Genomic DNA, 25,282 nt, shown 5'->3' on the forward strand with positions numbered 1-25,282 from the left:
ATTTGACATTTCCTCAACACAAATTGATAGGGTCCCAATTATTTTATTTGACCTGTAAATGAAAGCCAAGTATGATGTTCTGACAGATTTCTCCACAAAGACTTCAGTTGAAGTTTGCCTTACATGGCATCCATCAATGTCTGACTATGACAGAAACAAGCAATGTGCTGTTTTGAGGCTTACGCTGAACCGCTCTTGACAGTCATTCTCCCTTTCTTGCTGCTTTTACTGAGAAATCCCTCTGAATAACAATGAATATCAATGTTTACCACTCTAGCTCGACACTAGTTTCTCTCTGTAAGGGGAGAATTTTATGGTTTTTGACTCCTTATGATATGACTCTCAAGATGCAGATATGATTGCACATGTAAGCATCAAACACTGATCTGTTTGCATGCATGTCTAATCAAATATAAGGAGTATTGGGAAATGAGAGGCCCTGGTGTTGACATTTCATTTCACTGCATATTTTATCCTGTGATAATCCCCTTTAGTCTCTACTAGCACCTTATCATCACTCGTCACCTTGTGCTCTACCTTACAGCCTGAGTTATTAAAACCCGACATGAAAATGGATCTTCAGAGCTACTCAGCATTCTCTGTTTACTTTGTTTTAATACTTTTCAGGGAATCAGTTCTTCAACTCAACAATCATCTTAACTAACACTAACACTAACCACCAGCCAAGTTGTTTCTTCATGTCTGATTTTAATAACTCAGCCACCAGACTCCCAGCTGACCCGTCTTGAGCTGGCCGCTTTCCTAAATTATCTCTAAGAGACAAAATGAATGAATATCTCTGTCTGAGATTCTGACATTTGTTACAGTTTAAAGGACTCATCCTCTCTCTGTGCTACAGGCTGGATTCTTCAGGGAGCTGCTCTCTGTGCTCACTGGCCAATGAGGCAGAGTAAAGGGAGATGGGCTCCTCTCTCATCTTGAGCAGAGCTTAGAGGTGGAATAAACAGGAGCAACTGAGTGTGACTCAGTGTCGTATAGACGGGTGACAAATTAAAGGAAAAACATGAAAAATGAGTGGAGAAACAGGATGACAACGCCCCCATCCATAGGGCACAAGGGGTCACTGAATGGTTCGAATAGTGTGAAAATGATCAATGAATCAAATGCTATGGTCTTCACAGACACCAGATCTCAACCCAATGAGACAGAGCTCTCCACCAACATCATCAAAACACCAAATGAGGGAACAGTAGACTTCAGAGAATTGTAGAATCAATGCCAAGGAGCAGTGAAACTGTTATGGTGGCACATAGTGATCCAACACTTTACTAAGACACTTTATGTTGATTTTTTTCTTGAATTTGTCACTTGTCTGTAGGTGTGAAAGGACACAATATGTAAAGCAAATTAGAAATACTACCTGGTATCACCATTGACTCTATTACTACTATTCCTTCTTAGTTATCACTACAAATACAGCAGTTAATAAATGAGTGATCTTTGTAAATATTGTGATATATTTGCATATCAATTAGGTGATATGAAAATAGAGAATGCACTGGGTTACAGAAATGTGAGTGCACAAACCCATTGGACTGCATTGTTGCCTGGCAACTTAACTAATGCAGACCTAAAGCTGTTTCTGCTGTTTCTGTCAAAGTAGCATCTTGGGGAAAAAAGGCGATTTTGGTTTGATTGGCCCTGGATACAATAACTGCTGCTCATATCTGTAGCATGTAGCATGCTGCAGCAACCAGTTCTAGGTCCATAATGAACCCTAACCCACTCACCCACCTCGCCTGCTGAAAAGACATCTCTGAGAACACAATTTCAACTACTTGGGAATAAAATCGAATTTAAGATTAACTCGGTGTGAATGAGTGAGTGTGTGTGTGTGTGTGTGTGTGTGTTTGTGTTTGTGTGAATTCACTTGGCAGTCAATAGCATTATTACCACAAGACTGACTCCCATATAGCTGGCCCTCTTCAAGGCCATCGGCTCCCATGATAACACTAATGAGGCTCTCAGTGGAGGTTTATTAAGGTGTCATCTGCGGAAAAGGTGAGGGTTGTGTAATTGGAATGACATTTAAATACTCTCCGTAGTTATCTCACACATAACAATCAAAAAGGATGTGTCGGGCTCAGGTGGTAGCCCTGTATCTTTCCACTTACACTGGTCACCACCGACCACAGATTGACAAAATTATTTGTTATTAAATACGTGTATAATGACATCTTCTTTGCTGAAAGGTCACACATACATATATGTATATATATATATATATATATATATACACACACACACACACATACACACACACACACACACACACACACACACACATATCAATTTACTTTAACCTTTGGAAATCCTACACTATGTGTATGCACAATTCTTTTCATTCACTTGACTGACGAAATTGTTGATGATATTCAGGCATGGAAAATGTGAAAGAGCCTGGTATCTTGCAATTTGATTTCTAATTTAAAGCTATGATTGTAACGTGAATTAACCAGATGCAAAGCGTCTATAGAGATCAGCACTACATCAGGACAGAATTTTTTTTTTTATGAGCAGCAGTGAAAAGAGAGGAAAATGTGGGCAAAGAAGTGAAAGCAGGAAATAGTTTTCTAGACTCTACAAATGGCCTATTGATTTTTAAGATGGTGGGTAAACATTCACCTGCATTTGCTAACATACAATAGCCTAATAATCTGAAAAACGTCTATCAAGAACATTATAACTTTATCTAATGTGCCATTTATGTGCAAATGGTTTGTATGCGTGTGTTGCAGACTAATAATCTCACCTACACTGAGCAGTGCACCATCTGCTCTGAACACTGATTGAAAATACTCTTTCTTTGGCAAGTGCTTTTTCTCATTTGCCCTTGCTGCCTCTAAGTTGTTCCCTTTGTAGCTTTTGCTCTCTTTCATTCTCTCACTTCCACGCACAAGCACACACTGGCACAAGTTATCAATTCAAAATGCCCAAATACGAGACCAGATCCATGCATGTTTCCCTCCATCACTCCTCCTCACATTTTCTGACTTTGACCCCAATCTCTTTTCTTGTCACCATCTTTCTCCACTTGCCCATCACTACTTCTCTTTACTGTCTCATTCCTCTTTGCTACTCTTCGCCCACCTTACCTCATTTTCATTTCCCTGCCTTTCTTTCATTTCATTGTCTTTTCCTTCTCTTCGATTAGTGTGAGATGGCCCTTTTGTTTTTTTCCACCGAAACCTGGAATAGGAACTGATCCCCATTTTCAGTCTACAGAGGCTGGTGAATACACCTCAGAGTAAGAATTGATGAGAAATTTGTGAATGATCCCCGAGCCTTAATCCCCTTTGTGGCTAACCCCACTTTTGAGAGTTCCTCATCTGGAAAGCAGTGTGTGTGCGTGTGTCTGTGTGTGTGTGTGTGTGTGTGAAAGTTGAGAGGGGATGTTGGGAGTGGCAGAAACAGACAAAAAGCGTTCACATGCATCATATGAGCTGAATATTATGCAAATGTTTGAAACGCCATTCTTTGCTTTGACTTGGGTATAAAATGTACTGTAATGTATGCTTGCTTGCATTTGTTTTTGTGTGTGTCAGTGTGTGTGTGTGTGTGTGTGTAGAGCTGGTGGTCAGAGACATGGAGTAATGCTGAGAGTCTGCTGTGACTGGATAAGCTCTGTGTTTGCTGAGGTTCAGACTGAGGATACAAGATAGGGCATAGGTAATCTGCTCTGCTACAGTAATGGACAAATCCCTCCCTTCACCCCAAGGCACAGTTCACACGCACATACACAGTGTGTGTGTGTGTGTGTATATGAGTGTGTGTGTGTGTGTGTGTGTGTGTACACACGTGAAATAGCTGTAGAAGTAAAGAAAATATTGCACACACTCACTCTTAACAACATTGTTACCTGAGGACAGTGTAACAATGTCCAGCTTTTAATCTTGATCATTGTTCTTGGCTTTTAAAAAAACCTGAATACAGTGAGCTTGGAAAGGTCAGTTTCATCAGTCAGTGTCACTGGAATCAAGGTTTACAGGACTTTGAGATAAGGGTTTCTTTTAAATTTCTCGTCTAACTACAGACTTTTCTTTCACTGACTCTCCTGAGTTAAAATTCATCTCTTTGATCTTTTTTTGAACTTTGATTGCCTCTGCCAAATACTCTCAACCCCAGCATGGGAAGTCTCATATTTCTTTTCTGCAAAGTACAAGTTGCAAATCACTATTGAAAGATGTCTTTGTGTATGAGTGTGTATAGTTTTGATGTATGCACACACACACACGCACACGCACACGCACACACACACACACACACACACACACACACACTGTGTACGTGCGTGTGAACTGTGCCTAGGGGTGAAGGGAGGGATTTGTCCATTACTGTATTAGAGCAGATTACCTTTGCCCTATCTTGTATGAAAAAGTACTTTGTTTTAAGCTTGATAAAGCTTTTTGACATTATCTAAAGGATTTTTACAAATGTTAAAGAATTCTCTGAGAAAATGGAAATCTAGAAATATAATGTTTTCATCCCACAATGATGGTACAGAAAATGGCTCTGGGTATGGCAACGTGGGTCTGTCTGGATATACTGTCTTGAAATTTGCTACAGATCTCCCTGCTCAGAACGTGAACCCTAATGTGATTAGGTGTAGTGCCACAAGCAGGTTTTTCACTTAGCTGTCACAGACTTTTTGATAGATATTCGTAGTTCCCAGAAGATGTAACCTAATGACTTTGGTGTTCCCCTGACTTTTCCTTTAGTGCTATGGACAACTATTGGATGAATTGTCATGGTACAGACATTCATGACCCCATCCGAATGAACTGATGACATCAGGATGCTGGCATTTAGTTTTCAGCTTTAGCCTCACAGAGCTGCTAGCATGACTGTAGACTCTGTTGTGTACATTTGTACTGCGTGTAAATATTTCATGTGTATGTTTATGTAATTATTTGTGACAGCAAATCCAAATGTCCCTGTAAATGCCTTCTCCTGTCTGTGGCGGTACAGCAGGCGACTGAAATGAGAGTAGGCTGTGGAAATGAAAAGGGCCCATTATTGTAGTGCTTAAGATGCCATATTAATCTGTATTCTGATGTTGAAGCTGCCTAATTAAGTATGGTCGGCATAAAAGGAAAAGCTACAGCATGTGCACATGACGCGGACTTTAGCTGCTAATTACAACTGAGTGATTTGGTCTGTGAATACAAAATGATCATTTTCACCACCCCCTGCTCAGGCTATCGATCACGTTGTCAACACAGGAGCCATAATCGGACTTTGATGACAAGGAGAGTAGCAGAGATGAAAGTCCTATTATAATGTTTTAATGAAAACAGAGATAGCAGACCTGCTCTAGACAAGGGAAGCTAACTTTCCTGTCCACCTCACATGTCCTTTTACTTCGACTGAATAAAAGTAGCCTTCACAGTGTGGTTTTCTCCAAGGTAAAATGATGTAAAAAGGATGAAACTAGCTGTCTTCCTTATCCCATTGACAACACACTGTTCAGTGTCTTTAGGTCACACAAGCAACTTGCAACTGCAGTGTAAATTTCCATCCTGCCGATGATAGGAAGCCCTGCGTAAGGGCGCCTCTGTTAAACTTAAAAAAATGTGAAGTGCTCTCATCTCAAATGATATGATGTTCTGCAATTAGCATAGCATCAGGTGTCTTTTCTAGTCTTCTTCTTCCTCACCTGCTCTTCCTCTGCTTTTCTTATCGTCTCTTCACCTCTGCCTTCTTACATTTCTTACTCCACTTCTCTTGCCTTCTCCTTGCTTTTTCTTCTCCCTGTGTTGTTCCCGCAATAAAAATGGCATACATTTAGGAAGACTGTTTGACATCAGCTAGTTTGCACTTAGATTCAGCCTGCAGAGCAGTGCATATATATACAAAACTGTCAGCTCTTGTCAATTTCAAAGGAATGGTGGCAGCAGTGATTCTGACAAGACACAAAAAATGAAAGTGAACTGAGTGCATCCATAACAGGTGAAATTTGTGCTCCACTAGTCCGTCAGCATATTTTTACTCAGCTGTATGAATCTTGAATCTAAGGTCACAAGTTGAAATGTTTTGAGAGAAATTACCTGACATGGCCATGACTACCAATGCGATTTCCTGAGTGTTCTATATCAAATGTTAAAGTGTTTTGGTACGACTTCTTACAACATCAGCGTTAGTGGATTTCAGCTCCACAACACATGAACTGCTCTCTCCCTATTCCATCTTCCACTGGTGAGACTCCTGAAGCTGCAAAAAGCTGCACAGACTGCTCCACAAGTCTGTTGACAGAAAGCTGATAACAGTCAACAAGCAGAGATTTTGGAGATGATGTGATGCTCTGTGGAGCAGGGATAGAGGACTCAGGGCATACATCAAGCTGTCTTTATGTTTGTCCTATACCATCTTTGCTTTAAAGAGGCCATCCAGAGTAACCTGTACTATAACCAAAAGTATTTTCAGACAGCCAGCGGTGGCTGGTTGATGTCAATGATATTATATTAATAATATTACTTAGCAATTTATCTAATCTTGGGGTTATGTTTAGCTAGATAAAAGGGACCTCCACAATGCATGGACACCCATTTTAAGCTCTGAGGTCTCTAGTCAAAAACATTATTTTTGTTTTAGTCTTTTGGTTTGCATGATGGTATATAACTTAACTTCATCTTGGGATAATATATATGTTAATTAGTACTGAAAGTACTGAGTACAAAAGACACTGATAGGAATGTCATTAGTTTTTCAGGTATTTGGTCACAAACCAAAGTATTGGCCAACTTCAAATTTTGACCTGATGATAACACTAGATGAAAAGTCAGAGGATCGCCAATGTCACTGAGGTTCAAACCCTGTTTGGGCAAGGCTCTACACAGGTATTATCTGTGTGAAGTTTTATTATCTAGAAACAAGAATACTACAAGAAACTAAAAACAAGAAACCTCTGGTGGCTGGATATCATGACTTATTTTAATCTTCTTTAATCTTTAATCTTATCACTGAAGCTTACTTACTGCATTGGCAATACAATTTCTTTCATGCTAAAGAAAGCTCATTTCTGAGATATTTTCACTTAAATTTGGTTTTTACAGTATGGCTGTTTGTTGCTGCTATCTGAACTGATTATGTCTGAACAATTTCGAACTTTCCTCTGCAGCTCACAATCACACCTAACATAACATTGCAGAATCTAATTTTAGTGATAATTGAGTTTCTGTACCACAAGCAGCGAACAAATAAATCAAACAAATCAAATTAATACTATATTAATTGTGTTGTACTGTTACTCATTCTCTATTTTAAGATACAGCATGCTCTTTTTAGCCAGGAGATGACATGATTGGAATAGGTGAGTAGCAGGAGCATGTAGAGTACGGTAAAGGTTGATCGGATGGAGCTGTTAGCTGTGACAGCAGGGATGCTTCCTGCTGCTGCCCATTCAAAATCAGAGGACCAACACTGCTGAGTGGCAGGCACAGCAGTAACCACTCACCGTCTGAAAATGTATTTACATTTGTATTCCACAAACCAAACACATCTTTCAATCAAACTCAATTGCAGACACTCAGTCCCTGTTTTGGCAGTCACCAGCCTTGCATTATCCCGATGCTTGTATTCTATCAGCCAGCAGTCACTCGAACAGGGATTCCCTGAACAAACAACACTGTGTTTGTAATTTGCCAGGGTGCCAGGGTGAACTTAACACAAGTCTTTTTCTGAGCCATCCTCCCTGATTAATAACATAACAGTGATTTTTACTGTCTCTCTTTGCCTCTCTTTGTGTTTGTTCTTGCTGTTTGCTTCAGCTCACGTCCTTATTTTCTTAAACTCTGGGGTTTATTTTGTTTTTAACTGGAGAGAAAAATAATGCATGACTTTCAATTGTACGCTGCTGCAGAACAACCGCTCCTCATTACTGAAAATGGTCACAGTTCTGTGATCAGGAGGAATTACCAATTTTTAAAAAACTTTGATTGTTTTAATGAGGTCCACTAGTAATTAGCCTCAAACCCAAACATAAGTTTTGGCTTCTAGCCGTTTTTGAATTTCTTGTCACTGAATGTGAAGTATAGTGCTACATTCATCTTGAGATCTATTGGTTTTATTTTTCATTTTCTGGTGTCTGCTCACTGTGTTGATGCATGTGTCTTATTTTTCATAACTGAGCAGCTATGAATATTTTTTCTACTGAAAGTGACTGGGTTTTTTGAGATTCACATTGTGTTCTTTGGAAAACAAGGTGGAAACACTATCAAAGGCTACCACTTCCAGCCTATTTCAGTCAAACCTTTGAATGAACGACAATTGAAGATATCTTTCAAACCACATCTTTAACAAATTAAATAATAAAGAGCAGGTGGTGATTTTTAAACCCTGGAATTTTCTGAACCAATTTGAACCCTGTTGAATAGATGCCTCGTTCAAAAGAGCTCTCAGTGTCAGTCTTGTTTCCCCTTTGGTTCCACATAACCATTCAAACTATCACACAGAATGTGACTGTTTTTCTAACAGACGTATCATTGCTGACCTGAAGTCTTAAGTGTCAACTTGAGCTTGTAGCACCTAAAACCTTCAGTGGTAATGACCCCAACCTTTTGGCCGGTTGGACTGGGATAAAACATTCTACTTGATCTAGTATCAATGTTCCTCCATTGCTCTAATGGATAGGGACAGCTTTGGGTAATCTGACCCCTGAGCAGTGGCGGAAGAACAAGGCCCATCAGGATGGGATAGCTGGTGGGTTGTAATCCTCTATGGGACTGGAACTCCCCCACATCCTGTTTCTTGATGTCCACTATGTGCTGCTTGAAAAACACAGAAACTATTAATGGGAGAAGAAGGAAGAATTAAGCAGTATCCTGTGTCTGACCCCTGAAACTCAACTTTATTTATAGACACAGTCTAATGACTTCAGTGTGAAAGATTTCACGTGGAAGTTTACAGATGTCCTTGTAAGAGAGAACCTTGTGTCACATGCGGTTTACAGAAACACAAACAAGACTTGTTTCAAAAATTGATTTATCTGTAATCCGGTTCATCACAACCGTCAGTTTTAGTTCAAAAGACAGATTTCTTTATAGAAAAGTTATTAATTTTGTCAGATATCCTTGTAGATCACAGAGGAGAGTTTAAATCACTCATATTAGAGGGTTAATAGGAGCACATTTACATTGCTATTTATCTGTGAAGTCTACAGCACAAGTGTTAGATGAAGTACAACCCAAAGAGAGCAGTTCTTTTGATTTGGAATGAAGCCAGAATCACATCTGATCTTGAGCTAGGGAGAAGTCTGCTCAGAGGTCTGTCCTGATGCCCTGCTATGTGAAGCGCACAAGTGTGTGCATTCAAATGAACAACCATTAACACAGCTACACTGCCTGCAGGGAAGAAGACATGCTGTGATACATTGACAGTGAAAACCCTAATGGCAGTTAACATTATGCATGCACTATTTTGGGCATTCTGAATTTTTCAGTTCAACCGCTTATCACATTTTAAATTTGCCTTTAGACAACATAGTATACAGCTGTTGTGGCCCAGTGAGATGTAAATGTGTTGCACTTGGTTATCAGATCAACTGGGCAATGAGAGAGCATGCATGTGCCTGTTGTTTCAGTAAAGTTTGAATAGCACTTACATATGAGAGGTGAATTCCAAGTGAAATTAGAGCTACTGTAATAAAGCAGTGAGATATGGCAGGACACAAAAACAGGAAACAAGATGGACCATGTGTTGTTTTGTGTATATGAATGGATGTGAACTTCTACATAAGCTTCTCATAAAAGTGGACTCCTAATAATTGAATGATTGGATTACTTCATTGTAATTCCCTCACATCCCGCTGTCATTGACTTGTCCAGGACAAGCACTATGTGCTACTACTCACCTTTCTTAGACTCAAAAAATTTATGACATGGCCGTCCACAGGAAACTATTGTCATTGTCCATAGCCTGATGTGTCCCTGTCTTTGTCCTTACATGAACCCGTCCATGAAACTGCTGTTATTAAATCAAAAGCTTCCCTTCTTTGCACTTGATCAAGTTTTGTGTCTTGCATTGTTTTTAATAAAGCAGCAATTATCTGTAGAGATGTGGACATATATTCATTTCTATCGATACATCATTGCAGAAACTTGCTTTGTTTGCACTCCACCACAGCGTTTCTTCCTCCTGAAACTATGGATCACAGCCTCTCAACAACAGCCAAAATTTGTCTTTGCTCACAATTTTCAAACTGGAAAAACATAACTGCTGTTGTGAAACCACTGGCAGTTTTCCCCTAAACCATTCATTATTTATTCTCTATCTGTGACACCCAGCTTTAATAGTTCATAATTAAGGGCTCAGGAGTTTTGAGAGGTTGCAAGTCCCCCCCCCCCCCCCCCCCCCCAACACCCCTCACAGTTTACTGATTAGTCTGGCACATATTCTTTGGCCTCAATTGATTCTCAATGCCTGTTATCCAGCCTTAAATCTTGCAGTGAATTGAATTGAGCTCACTTATTAGTCTTTATATAGACTTTGTGAGGGTGGACTGGCATTACGAAAATTATTTCAGCTGCACTCAGCAAATGAAACATTTTACAGTTACTCTTTTATAAAATCACAAGGAGTTCCCGCCTTCCTGGTAAAAATCCTGAGGTGTACTTCTGAAAGCAACAAACATCATCTCATTGAAAAGGAGTAGAACACAGAAATATAAGAACCTGCAACCTGCAGTGAGTGTTTTTACCAGTACCAGTACCAAACTTCACAATATGATGCTGCTGCCATAATCAAGACGAGTGTGGTCAATTTAACTTTAACTGAGCCTTTTAATATCTTTTCAAAAGAATGTTATCTGAAAAACATTGTTTTATGTTTTACATTTAAATAAGCATTTATTTGATCAGGCAGTTAGCTTTATATGAAGCATTGTACCTGTTACTGGTTTTGAAAGAACCATTTGAAAGAGATATTTAAAAGATTTATTGTGCTTTAGTTTTTCAATCAATCTAAGAAACCTTTTATGAACACTGAAGCTGATTATAATGAAAGAAGCACAAGCACTTCAAAGCACTTCTCAAAAATCCAAATGCCACCTTTAGTGGCAAGACATTTCAGTTATTTTTTGATCTCCAGCTGTTTCTTCAGAAACAGGAAGGCTCTGGCATGAAAGAAAGGCTGTTAAACAGGACTAAAGAAAACAGCAGAGAAGAAGACTGCAAGATGGTGGCATACTTAAAAAGCTGATAATTTTCTTTCTGTGTACAGCCTTATGCTGGTGATAATGGATGATATGCTGTTTACCATTGTTGGAGAAGGAAAAAACTATGGAAAAAAGTGGAGAGGAGAATTAGTCCTGAAACATGGTGAGTTATTGTGAGGCTTTTGTCAAAGGGGTTTATGGCGCTCTCTAACAAGATAACGTGTCAAACTGTTTCCTCTGTGGATGACTTGTCTGCTCTTATCATTTTGCCATATTTCATCAGTTGCCTAGAGCCGACTTTAACTGTTTCCTTGGGGTCTTTGCTCTCTGTGAACCACAATTATGCTTCCGCTGAATAGCTGAGTTTCCAGGAAAGCATACATCCTCGATGAGGCTTGTCTAAACACAGTGGCAATGGTAGAAACCCCCACAGTGGTAAAGAGCCTCCTCCATGCTTAAAAAATAATATGGATACATTTATTAACTTTAAAATGGGATTATGCTTCTGTGGGCTGAAGAAAATACAGAATAAATATCGGTGACAGTGTAAATAAACCACAACATATATGAAACTAATATGGAAGCAATTTGGATCTATCAATGTGGTTGCGATATTAAGTGCCTTGGAGAGGAATTTAGTTTCCTGTGCTAGAAGATCACAGTCCTGTGATGAAATGTGCACTCAAAGAAAAAATAGAGAAAACTTCCCGATAGGATGTCAGATCAACCAGTCTGCTTGCTTTTTGAGCAGGCTGGCACTATGAGTTGTTGAGATTTGGGATTTGTGTGCGTTGACTCCTCTGTGACCTACAGTTACCCATAATTCCTTCCTCCTCTGCATAGGTTCATACAGATGTTTACATTTGTCTCTGCAGCAGCATAATTCCTTCTTTAGAGGGATTTTTTTTTGGCCTCTTGTTTTGTTGGCAAAAGCCGTCTGTTATTGGATTATATTAGCTTAATAAGTTAAAAGAAGATAGTCATTCCACAATTACTATTCTCTATATGCCAGATATGGTAAGTAATGCATTTTTAAAGCAGAATTATGTTTAATTCCGAAACGGATTTGGTCATACAATAATAATAATTAAGGACATTCTTTGTGAATGCCTAAGTCCTGGTAACATTTTTGCACATAGTTTATTGATTTAACTGTCCTGATATTAAGGCATACCATACTGTGTCTGGGAGTTATGGAGTGATAAGCTTTAAGTAGATTTTTCTCATGTTGGTACTGCTGCATTGCCTTGGTAGGAGGCCAGCAGCCCTTGGAAAATCCACATTGCAAAATAATCTTATTTTTTTCTGGCCCAGTGAGTCGAGAGCAGTCGGGCTGGGTACCTCCAAAAATGAAGCACGAGCCCTCAGATACCTATCATCAACTCTGTTTTCATCACTGAAACTTTGTTTGCTGCACATATTGAACATAGCAGAAGACTGGCATGACTTGAGTGATCAGGTAGTAAAACAAATGTACAATTTGTATAGCATGATGCCTAATAGTGCACCTGTGTGACTGTGCATGTTTCAGATGGGAAGGTGGAGGTGACGAAGGAGAGCCTGAAGCTCTGCACCATGGGGCCAGGAAAGGTGTTTGGAGAGCTGGCTATTCTCTACAACTGCACCAGGACTGCCACTGTCAAGAGTGAGTCTCAACAGACACCTGGAAAAACATCTAAAGTGCTTGCATGAGTCTGTGTTGAATGTCCACGTTACCTCAGGTGATGGATGGCACCTGTTCTCTCTCTCTCTCTCTCTCTCTCTCTCTCTCTCTCTCTCTCTCTCTCTCTCACACACACACACACGCACACACACGCAGAGAAAGCTCTCGCCCTCGTATAGAGGATTTGGGGTCTTTCTGCCTCTAAATTATCATTCCTACATTGATACATAGGGGGATCACACCGTCTTTGTATGAATGGGTGTGTGGAACACAGTGATAGCATTGTTACTCAGTCATGATGAAACACTAACCATCATCTGTCCACATTTTCAAACACTCCAGTTAAGTGTGTTGCGAGACCCCCACTGAGCTGAATGTCAAGGTTTACTGCCTCTGCCTTTTCATATGTCAAAGCTCCAGCAATGAAGGATGCACAGTGAGTGAGTAGGTGGTCTATCAGACTGGCAAACTGAATAGTCAGTCTAGTAGACCAAGGAGAGGAGGCTGAGGAAGGACAGGACAGATGGTGGGCCACGCACATTTGAGAACTAGCGTGTTGTAAGAGTGTGTCAGCATGAAAAATTTGTGTTTATGTCTGGCAGGAAATGGGAAATAGCTAGAAATGTGTGTTTGGGTGGAATAATAAATAGACAAAAGGTGAGATGAGATAAGGCCTTGTGTCTGAAAGTGTTCACAGAAATGCAGTTCAAATCGCAATAAATGAATGTAGGTCAGTGTCTTAAGTCCTCGCTCCAGCTGGCAGTAAATAACATACTGTATCATAATTCAGTATAATCAGTACTGACCTGGTAAATAATTCCACACTCTTGATCTTTTGCTGTTTGTGGTGGGAATCTGTGTGACCCAGGATATGAATGAATGCATGAAGGGCAGGGGGTCTGTTGGGCCTACAGTTGAGGGTGAGGAGGTGCGAGTTGGAAGTGTGGGGGAAACAGGGTTGACCATTGTGGCAGTGAGGTTGCACGCCCCTTGCTGACCCCTTTCATGTCCCATGATACCCTACCACTGAACAGCCAACCTGACAGAACTCCCAGCTCCCGTTGCTATGGCAACAAGGGCTCAGAGGGAGATGAGCCAACTCTTTCCCCCTTCCCACTGGCGACAGAGTGTCTGTCTTTTTCTTTTGTATATTCTTTTGCCTGCCACCAGCCCACTGGCCCATACTTCCCGCCACAGTCTTTATTAGTATACGTCAGTGCTTTGCTTTGCTGGTGAAGTGGCTGCTCCATAAAAACTGTGCATGGAACAAATGATGTAATTGTCTACATGGGCAGAAGTATGTTTGCAGCCTAACAGGGTCACTGGCACTGTCTCTGAGGGTGGTTGTCTTTGTTTTATTGTGCGTCTCTACACAAGAATGTACCAGGAAATTCAGCTACTACATTGGCTCCAATGGAAATCATGCAACTACTTGATGAGTGTGCCTGAGCCTTCAGTTTCCAATTAACCATTTTAATTTGATCTGTGTGTGGAACCTTTCTCCTCAGTGTAATTTCAATTTACATTGCATGGTCTCCTAAGTTATATGCATGACTAATTACATCTTAGCAGAATTTAGATGATGAACTTTCTAATGTGGACTCATCCGTAAAACGGTGTACAATGTCCCCCACCGTCCTTAGTCTGCAAGGCTAACTCAGAATATAATGACATTATTGCTAACTGTGATAATGAAGAGATTATTGGAGTCTGTCACCTATTAAGAAAACTCACAGAAACAATTAAAAGCTATTAGGTGCAACAACTCATTTAGAGAAAATGTGTGCAGTTATGATTAGAATGATTATGAACACAGTCAAACTAATCAAGAGCAACTCAAGGCCTTGTGTTTAGGTAGCTAATACTGGTGTTTCTTTTGCTTCAAGAACTGTTAAGCAGGAATTAGGAATGTTTAAAATTTAACTTTTCAACTCAGCATGAAAAAAACAAGATTTAATTAGTTCCAGTGAGAGGAAATGAACTTGAAATGTTTTTTTGGTCTTAAAGCACTGTAACACTGATATTTGTGAATATATTTTAGCCAATTTACTTTTAACCACATTGACTTTAAATAATATTCACTTTAAACTGGTGCAAACCCTTTCCAATGCACACCACAAAGTTTTAGACTTTTCATTGTGTCCTTCTTTTCTTTCAGGCATCATTTAGTTTGTATTCATGTCAGAACATTATGAAAATCACAGACTTGAAACTGGCTTGATTTTGGTAATTCATCACAGTGAGCTTTGTATCTACTGGCTTTCCAAATCTGTCTTACAACAAAAGGAGAACATGACCGTGACAACAATGAAAGCAGATGTAATGTTCACTATGACAGATTATCTATCACACACACACAAGTTGTTTGTCAAACTGCACTCGAAACCATGAATGGCTGCCTGGAAAGACGGAAAAACCCAATTTGGAAAATGGTTGGCAGTAATGGAATAAGGAGTATCTGTCATGTATAGGAAAATGTCTAAAATAATCAAAATCACTGCTTTAGTCGGTTGAGGTAACATGACAATTCAAATACAGAAGGCTCAGCAAAACAAATGAATAAATACTAAAGCCATATAACGGGTTTCATTCCTGAACATACATTAAAAAAGGTAAATTCGATTGGACCATCTCATGCAGGAAGGTGTTTTGATTGGGAAAATGTGCAATGGTTCATCCAATTTTTATGTGGATGTATTGCAGGGATTAGACAAAATTTCAAACTCTCCCAAATAATATAAGGATTAGTTGAATTTGTATTAATTCTTGTATCTGCATAATTACAAATTCCTGGAGGAACTGACAAGGTTATTCGTTTTCCATCATTCCTCCTCCTCTTCATTCTTTATGTAATTGCATGTGTTACCACTTGCCTGCACTCTCCCAACAGAAAAGGATCCTTCTAAACTCTACTGCCCTTAAGCTTTTCCAATAGCACTTACTCCCAGGTTGTGTAGTGCCCAAAACGTGTTTCACAAATCAATATACTATATTAAGTTTCAGGATACTGTTACTTATTGCCACAATTTAGGTTTGGTTCTGCCAGTCTTGGCAACTGAGGTGGGATTTTGCACGCAGCCTGAGAGAAAAATGTTGCCCAAGACTCAGTTCACAAAAAGTCCCCTTGCCATCAAATCCATATCACATAATTTTCACATGACAATTATCAGGAAGATGCTGGCCAAAGAAAAGAAGAAGAAAAGGGTAGAAGTGAGAGACAAAAGCAAGAGGTGATAAATACAGGACAAACCTACAAGCTCAGGTTGGTCGGGAAGAGGGCTCTCTCACACCTTACATGTTATTATTTGACGGCACAGTTTGAGAACCGCTGGTCCAGCTAGTCTGCACTTGCTGCGATATTAATGTGGAACATGGGCTAAGAATAGAAAGGAAGTGGGATTATCTGGCTTTGCCTTTGTAGAATCCAACTAAAAAGTTTTCAAGCCATAATTTATTTCCCCTGAAGCTCCTGTATGAAACATCTCTGCAGCTGATCTGGAGATGTTTTCTAGCCTTTCAATAGCAAGTAGAAATGTCAAGCTAGCAACAGCTCATTACAGCGGCAAGGTAGTATGCTAATCATTTATTATGATTATTCTACTCAGTGTCACATTTAATTATTTAGAACACACTACACATTACATATTTGTGTGCTATTCAAAGATGTGTGTGTATATCAAAGTATGCCACTGACATGACAATATTTAAGAGGTTAGAATACCACGTTATGTTCCTTGTTCATTGTGTAAGCCTACTGTAATAATGACTAGTGCACATTTCAGGACACAACATAGACTTGTTTGTGTGTGCGCTGTCAATGGATTCAAGGTTAAGCACTTGTGTTCTTCACTTTGTAGACTCCATGAACCTAACTACTAGTATTTGGCCAATCACAATCAGATCCATTTAGCAGTCCTTCAAATATTCTACAATGGAAAAATAGATCCTTCATCCATGAAAAAAATCTTAACCAGCTTTTTTTTTTTTTTGTTTGTTTGTTTTTTAACATAGCTTTTAACCACATCTCATGGTCATTCTGAAAAACAACAACGAAAAAACAAAACAAAAAAACCACAAGATGTGTTTCCATTTTCAGGAATGAACTTTCACATTCAAATATAGACCTTTTGGTTATTAGCAAATTAAATTAAACATTTGAAGCTCAAACAAATATAGCACAATGTGGCACACACACACACACACGAAAGCATAGTGTCAGTAATAGAGGCTCTAAACAAGCATTGGGAATCCTGACATTGCTTTGGACCAATCATCTCTTAGAGAGTGAGGTCACTGCCAGTCACTACTAACATAATCAGTGGGACTGATTATCTGTGTGCTCCATCTTAATGGTAGTGGTGGAAAAAGCAGTCTCAGACGTCATTGCAGAAACTCAGCTGGGCTCTCAGTTGGGCTCATATCTAATGCACATGAATGCTTTGGCATATGACTAGATTATAATACTTTTCAAATAATAGCAATCTCATAAATCATTTTGAGAAGTACCAGGTCACACAGAGCAGTTGCAGGAAGATCCAGGTGAGGAGTGAGGCAGTGTGTATTTGAAAGGAAATAATGTTCAAGCAATCAAGCATACTATTGGGTATGGGCCAGCAGCAAGCACACAGGCATGCACAAACACACACACATTTTGTACCCTTTCAGTCATTCTCTGTATCTCTCATGTACAAACATAGGCATTTTTGTAATGTGCAGTCAGGCTTGACTGGCATTTATTTTCATGATAATCAATGTCTAACAAAAAATGGCAATTTTTCACACCGGCACATCTTCACTTTTACCCTCCTATGCATATTCGAGAATTAGGTTGCAGCTCTTTAGACAGCCTAGGTGTGCAGGTACTGGAAACAATAACCATGGCTAAGAAAATGGTAGCATTAAATTGACTGGAAACTAAATGACCAGGGAATTAAAAACTAAGAGCTGTAGCCTGAAATGTGAAAGAATTGGTTTTCCATATTTTGAGGATGATCATAGGGACATGTGCTGGACAGAGCTAAAAGCTTAATTTAATGTGGTCATTTAAGTGCACAAATGGGTGAAGATGATACATTAGAATTGTAATTAATTAAGCAACCCATCACTGGAATTACTGAGGGAAATACAAGAATATGCACTTTATTATACTGTATAGTGACCTGTGTTTTCAAAATGTAGCGCAGTTATTCCCACCCAGGTGTACATGTATCCCAGCAGGTACTTCTGAAGTTGCCAGAGGGTACTAAAGATTGTGGAGTAGCTCAATTAATTTGTAATAATGGTAGATATTTCCACCTATATGTATTCAGAAGGAAAATAAACACTAATAGGATCACAAATTGATGTGCCACAGTGACCAATAAACTACCAGTTATAATTGACAGTCAGTTGTGAAACCTTAACACCACAAGATGCAATTCAGAATACATGAGAACAAGTGTACAGAGAAGTCAAAAATAAATAACTATCCAAGAAATTGGATAGGCGATTGAAACATCCAACATCTGTCACTCCAAGTGGTAGTAGTACAAAGTGAAACTTGAGCAAAGTTACTGAAAAAGAGACCTAGCCTGAACGTCAACAACAATTACAAAAAGTACAAAACCCACTTTTATTTAATCGATAGTCTTAAATAACATCCAAGAACACATTTGACATATGACATGTGTTTATCGATGAAGGAGTATTTTCATCTAACTGGGCTGTGGAGCTACATCTGACTCAAAACATGGGACCACTGATGTTCCATATATATATAATGCATAAATGTATAAGGTGCATATTGATGCCAACCAGTCTATACATTACATTATATACTGTACAAATATCCATTTCAAAGTGACATTTCCTTTCTCCTAATGATCCCCATTATTTGATATTTATATGTTATCTCTTTAAGCAAACAGGGACTTGAGACACAAAGGAGAACGCAAATTTTAATTAATTTGATGGAGGGTTTTCATTTCCTGCAGATGGCAGTTATCCAAGCCATTACTGAATCATTGGGGTTGGGGTGACCCGAGAGCTGATTGGTTAGGGCACATACCACATGAGCGTAAATGCCCTGAGCGGTGAGTGCCCAGTTTGATTCCCAGCCGGATCATTTGGTGCATTTTATTCCCCTATTCTCTTTCCCCAAGGTTCCTGTCAGACTTCACTATCCCTACGAAATAAAGGCATAAAAGTAATTAAAAAAAGATTATGGGTTCTATGACTTGGCACCATGCACCAATGAGTCATGAATATAGAGCTCTTAACACCTTAGATTTTAGGGCTTACTTTTCCATGTGGCTATTGTTCATCCACAACATAGGGCTGAATTCAGTCCTACAAGGTTAAAATACTGAATACCTTTTAAATGCATATAGACAGCACAGACATTCATAACTATGTACATTCTGATGCACATGCTCTAGCCTGTATTTTGACAGGTGCAATTTTAGAGAAACTGTCTTTCACCTCAGGATGTGCCATAGATGAAACATGACAGGTAGCAGAGGGCTTATGTTTAACAGTGCATGGGCAGCAGTATTCACACATTACCGATATAGCACTTCATGCCATGGTATCACAGAAAGAATATTCAAAGAAAGAATATTAAGCCACAGCAGCAGAATTGTTCTGGAGACTTCTGAGAATGGCCCACAGCTGATAGCTCAGCTGTATAAAAACCCTTCCTTCCGCTGGGAGTGAACAAACAGTCGTCTGTCTAATCAGTCTGAGAGGGGAAAATGTGCATGTGATTGTGTGTAAATGTGTGAGTCTAAGTGTGTAGTACACTACATCTGCTCAGTGTCAGGAATCACCCTATTCACAGTGAACGAATCTTGTTTTGGCAGAAAGAGATAAGTTACAGGTTCAACTCCTTAGAGAACCAGGTACCAAGTTAAACATTACAACCAGTGCGGAAGGCGGAGAATTGTGGCTTTAGGTTGTGTTTAAATAATAAAACATGTTGCTTGTAAGACTGTCAGTGTGTCCTTTTAGTCTCTTACTCTTGGGTCCACTTTGTGTGTGTGTGTGTGTGTGTGTGTGTGTGTGTGTGTGTGTAAATGTCTCAGGTCTCTTCCATAATTACATCCCTGGCTGTTACTCTTGTGTCTGTGACATATCTGCTTCATCTGTGCATCACAAAGAAAAGCAGTCTACCTACAAAACATTCCTGCTGTGTTTTTAACATTTTTCACATATGACTTCTATGATAATGAACTGTGAAATCACCTCTAGCTCTTCTTTGACCAAGCAGTGTGATTCCACGACATCAGTACTTTGTCTTGGCCTCCTCTCACTCTTGCGTACTGCTCTCATGTTGGATCTGGTGCAGAATACCAAGCATCACTTATTGGCCCTGCATTCACCAATATGGTGAATGCAGACTGTAAGAGCACCCTAACAAAAGTCATTATTAGTATGATTTTTGTGTGTGTATTTCAGTTTCCTATAAATCAGTTTCCTATAAATTCAGCTGAGTGACACACAGCTATGCGCTAATATAGGAAATATGTTGGACTGAGTGAGTAACTAAATTAAGCACAAAAAGTAAGGAAATTTGTGTTTGGTAGATTATTTTTTTGTTGTAACAATGCTCCTTGGCAATAAATCTTATACTGTTGGAAAGCCTGTTTATTTCCCTTTTAAATGGTGCCCCATTTGTAAGGAACATGAATTTGTGGGATGAGCAGCAGAGCTGAGTATGTGGGTTGCGCCCATGAAAGATTTGCCAAACTCCTCTGCCAATGCCAGGCAGTTGTTTTTGCTGTTGCTATTGACTCCTGTTTTGAGCTTATGGTACCACCAGGTGCTGACATTCAGGTGCCAATCACCTGAATGTCAGCACCTGTGAGCATGGGCCCTGCTACAGTGGTCAGTTGGTGTCTGCTCCAAGAATCTGATCTAGATAGGGCCTGTGTGACAGGGCGATAGGACTGGTGTTCCACAAAACCAAGTTGCGGCATTATTTAGAGTGAGCCCTGGTACCATCTGCAAACTGAAGGCCAAGTTCCATATAACAGGGGATGTCAGAGACTGTTATATAGAACCCAAGAAGACGGCATCCCCAGCCAATCTCCAGTCTCATAGGGCTGACAGGAGGCCTGCCATGACTGCCCTTCACCATCAGGCCCGTTTGTGTTGGTGTCTGCAACACGTGCACTGGAACCTGAACATGTGGAGGAACGTTATGTTCGGCGATGAGTCCAGATTCTGCCTAGGGCACTTGGTCAAAGTGTGGAGAAAGCGCGGAGAACGCTTTGGTGATTGCTCCTCCGATAGAGTAGCATCTTTTGTGAAGGCAGTGTGATGATGTGGGGCGGCATCTCCCTCACTGGAAAAATGAGGCTTGTCATCATTAGAGGCAATCTTAATGCAGAGAGATATCAAGATGAAATTCTGCAACCAATGGCAATCCCATATCTCCACAGTCTGGGACCAAACTCTATCCTCCAAGATGACAATGCTCGCCCCCACAGAGCGGAGTTTATCAGAGACTACCTCCAGAATTTGGGAGTGGAGAGGATGGAATGGCCTGCCAGCAGTCCTGACCTCAACCCTATTGAACACTTGTGGGATCAGCTTGGGAGTGCTGTCCGTGCCAGAGTGACCAACACAACCACGTTGGCTGACTTGCAACAAATGCTGGTTTGAAGAATGGGATGCCCTCCCACAGCAGTGTGTGACCAGGCTGGTGACCAGCATGAGGAGGAGGTGCCAGGCTGTTGTGGCTGTGTATGGTTCTTCCACACGCTACTGAGGCTCCTGTTTGTTAAATGAATAAATTGTTAAATTGCCAATATGTCTTGTTTCTTCAGACTTCAATCATCCAATCCATCAAACAACACCAAACAAGAGTCAACAGCAAAAAAAAGCAGAGAAAATTGGGCAAATCTTTCATGGGCGCAACCCACATACTCATCTCTGCTGCTCATCCCACAAATTCATGTTCCTTACAAATGGGGCACCATTTAAAAAGGGAAATAAACAGGCTTTCCAACGGTATAAGATTTATTGCCAAGAAGCATTGTTACAACAAAGAAATAATCTACCAAACACAAATTTCCTTACTTTTTGTGCTTAGTTTAGTAACCAGTTACATTAGCCACATTTAGCAAACAGCATCATCTTGCTGATGATATAATGTTAGTATAAGTATTAGACTGCAGACACTTAGCACCTGTTAGCGGCTCTCCTGTTCCTCTTCTTGAAGATGATATATAAGCTGGATCTGAGCGCTACTCTCTCTTTAGTCAGGTTAATAGGTTTTCTTGTAGAATGAGCCCTAAATGCAGCCACATATGGCTGCTGTTGTCTCTGCTGCCTGGGGGACAGCACCATTCTAATTACCTGTATCTACCAGCTCAAATTTAAAGGTAAAATTAAGGTTAACGACATCAGACACTACAGGCAGAAAACAGTCAAACAGTTTTCAGAGATTTCATGATACAATCTAGTCACAGATATATGTCCAATAAAAAAAACCCTGTATAATAACATTTGTATTTTGCTTACTCTTTTCCATTGCTTATTTCTATCAAATCAATACAATGAAAAACAGTGGGATTAAAAAAAACAAACAAAAAAAAACAAACAAAAAAACAAGGGATATTCCTTAAGCATATGTTAGACTGATAGTGTCTGCATACACCAATAGGGCTATGTTTCTGTAATTTATATGCTGTAACTTATAAGGATATATAAAAATATAAGAAATTGAAATATGGTGTTCCACAAATAAGTATTGCTATTTGGGAAGTGAGAGAAGTCCTGAGTTAATGGACAGATGACCTCAAATGCTTGAAAGTGTTATATAATGTACAGAATGGAGGGTTCAAATGTACTGCAGCTTTTAGAAGAAACAATGAATTAGATTCATTGTTGTGAACTTAGGGTGGTTGCATGTGGACCTGAGCACCACCAATAGGCAGCTCTGTGAAGAGCTGGAGATAAGGGCTCTCAGAATCAGGAAAGGTAGTGAGTGCACTCTTAACAAGGAAAACAGAGGCACCATCTAATGTACTGCTGTGTTTAAACCAATCTTAGGATACCCACAATAACTATGATGCAACCATGAGCAGGGAAATGAAAGACTGACGACGTAGACGAACAAATGCATCAAAAGATATATGTAAAAATGAGAGGAATGGTAAATGGACTGTACAGTTTGTGAACATGCCACATTAAAATGTAGACTAACAATTAGACGAGCAGAAAAACTGAGATAACACAAAATTGCATTTTGCATGAAATTGCACAAAATTACAAATGATGCTCACAAAAACAAAGCTCACAAATTGGCATCTCATTCGTTGTTACTGACAGCAAATGAGATGCAAATGACACATCGTTGTAGACATGAATTTGCATGTCCATAATGATGTCCAGATATTTTGTTGTAAAAGTCAAGGCAGAGTCGCTGTCCTTTCAACACATCGCGCTGGTGTGTGCAGAGGTTTAAGAAAACTACATGTTCACTGGTTAAAGGATTTCATTGGATAACTGAAGAAAATGCAGACACAGAGAGACAGAGAGAAGAACACAGAAAGACTTGCCTTGGTAGACAGAATTCCAATGGGACATAGTGAAGGGAAATCTTCTCTGTTTCCATGGCTGCCATGGTAACACTGTTGCCAGAGTGCAGACAGAAATGCGGTGGTGAAATGGCGATGGTGGCAGGGTAGCCCTCACCCAGTTGTTTTCAGTCACAGTTGTTGTACTAGTCACTGCATGTATTTTGGGGTGAAGCCTGTGTCTTACACTTGACAGCGAGGCTTATTTTAGTTGGATGAGGGCATTTGACTTGTGATGTGCTTTTGTGTGTATGTGCATATATTAGTGCGTTTATGTGTGTGGGTGTGTGTGTGTGTTTGGACCGAGGGCCCCTGCTGCTGTTGTTGTCCTGATTCTCAGTTGGAGAGCAGGTGTGAGCCTGGAGCAAAAGGCTCTTCTGGGGCTCTATATGGCTTGAAAGGTTAAATCACCCAGAGAGAGGCAACCTCAGTCAGCAGCAATATATAGTCAGTCAATAAGAAAACATCCCTGCAGGTGCAGCTTTTAAGAACTACTTTTCTTGGACATTTTTTATGCTAGTAGGCTCCTTTGTCAATATGGACAAGCTAATAACATGAACATAACTGAGGGCAGCTCTGCACAGAAGGATTATATTGGTATCTTTTCTGTTTTGCATTATTAAGAGGAGATTTGCATTGCTTGCCTTCTGTGATATAAGTCTGGGGCACATTTGCTTCACAAAAAAGTAATTTGCTTGTTGTACATGAGTATCAGAGGGGAGAAAATATCTCAGGAAACTTTGTGGAGCTGCTTCTCTTAGCAATACTTTTTATAACTCGTTTACACTGTTCAGTTCAGTTCATGCATCTTGAGCAGACTGAATTATGATTATGAAAAAAGGGTAATGGAAAAATGCATCCAAGAAGTACAGGACAGATTAAAATTCACTTGCTAAAACCACATCCCAATATGCATTCTAGTCATATGTTGCGTTAATATAAATACATCCATCTGTTCAAGTGTAACTATGTCACATTCCATTAGAAGGTCTCTAGCTGCTAAAATGCAGATGTTATTTTATTCTTTTTGGCAGTCATGAAACCGCTTTAGGTGCATTACTACCACTCTCTAGAATGGAGTAAGCTCAAGCTGGATTTGTGTGTAGCCTGGGAAAAGATGGATATGGATATGAGACACTTGAAAGGACAAGCACATTTGGGACAACAGATTATTTCATGTTGCTTGAGAGGAACATGAAAGCTAATCTTCCACAGAACACACTGTAGAATGCATGAGTCACACCCTTGGCTAGTTTGTGGACTTACTGATATTATGTAGTTGTTGATCTATCACTGGAAAAGAGATTCCATGAGTGAGCTGTTTCTCACACAGTAAAATATGTAGCCTCGAGAATGAAAGCTGATAAGTTTGAAACAACATACTTTAAATGTGCAATTTAGTTTGATTCATCCAGAGCAAAGATCAGATAGGTATGGTCCAACCATGTAGCCATTTGCAGCCAAATTGCTAAATTCAGTGATGTTGAGCCAATCTGAGACAAGGTGGGACTAACTTTTCATCCAAGGAACTCTGATTGTTGTTTCTTAACTGGATAGTGAAAATAGACCTAGCTCTATGGCTGACAGTGAGTGCGAGAGAAATGGTCAGAAGAGAAAACATTTTCCATCTATATATATATATATATATATATATACATATATATATCATTTTAAATTTGTGGAATGCCAATATTAGCGAAGTGCTTGTTCTGGCAGCTTATGCTTCTTCCCCACAATATTCCTGGTCCACCTGATGTATGGTACCACAGAAATACAATTAAAGCAACTGACTGAGAAGCAGAGAGATTTCTAATAAATTTCTAACTGCTGACTTTCACCCTTTAAAAAAAAACAAGCTTAATTTCATGCCCCATTAGAAGTGGATGA

At 39.7% G+C, this 25,282-nt stretch overlaps 1 protein-coding gene across 2 annotated transcripts in view; it reads left to right on the forward strand.

Moving 5' to 3' along the window:
• LOC139622810 (cGMP-dependent protein kinase 1) overlaps positions 1–25,282 on the forward strand; it is a 77,740-nt gene that overhangs the window by 13,540 nt on the left and 38,918 nt on the right. For both annotated transcript variants that reach the window (XM_071480416.1, XM_071480415.1), the window contains exon 3: positions 12,702–12,815. In XM_071480416.1, the coding sequence (XP_071336517.1) occupies positions 12,702–12,815 (114 nt within the window). The remainder of the gene's footprint in view (positions 1–12,701; positions 12,816–25,282) is intronic.

This window comes from Trachinotus anak, unplaced genomic scaffold (assembly GCF_046630095.1).
Source record: "Trachinotus anak isolate AG129_WGS33_773 ecotype Australia unplaced genomic scaffold, CSIRO_AGI_Tana_v1 ptg000007l, whole genome shotgun sequence".
Classification (NCBI taxonomy): domain Eukaryota; kingdom Metazoa; phylum Chordata; class Actinopteri; order Carangiformes; family Carangidae; genus Trachinotus; species Trachinotus anak.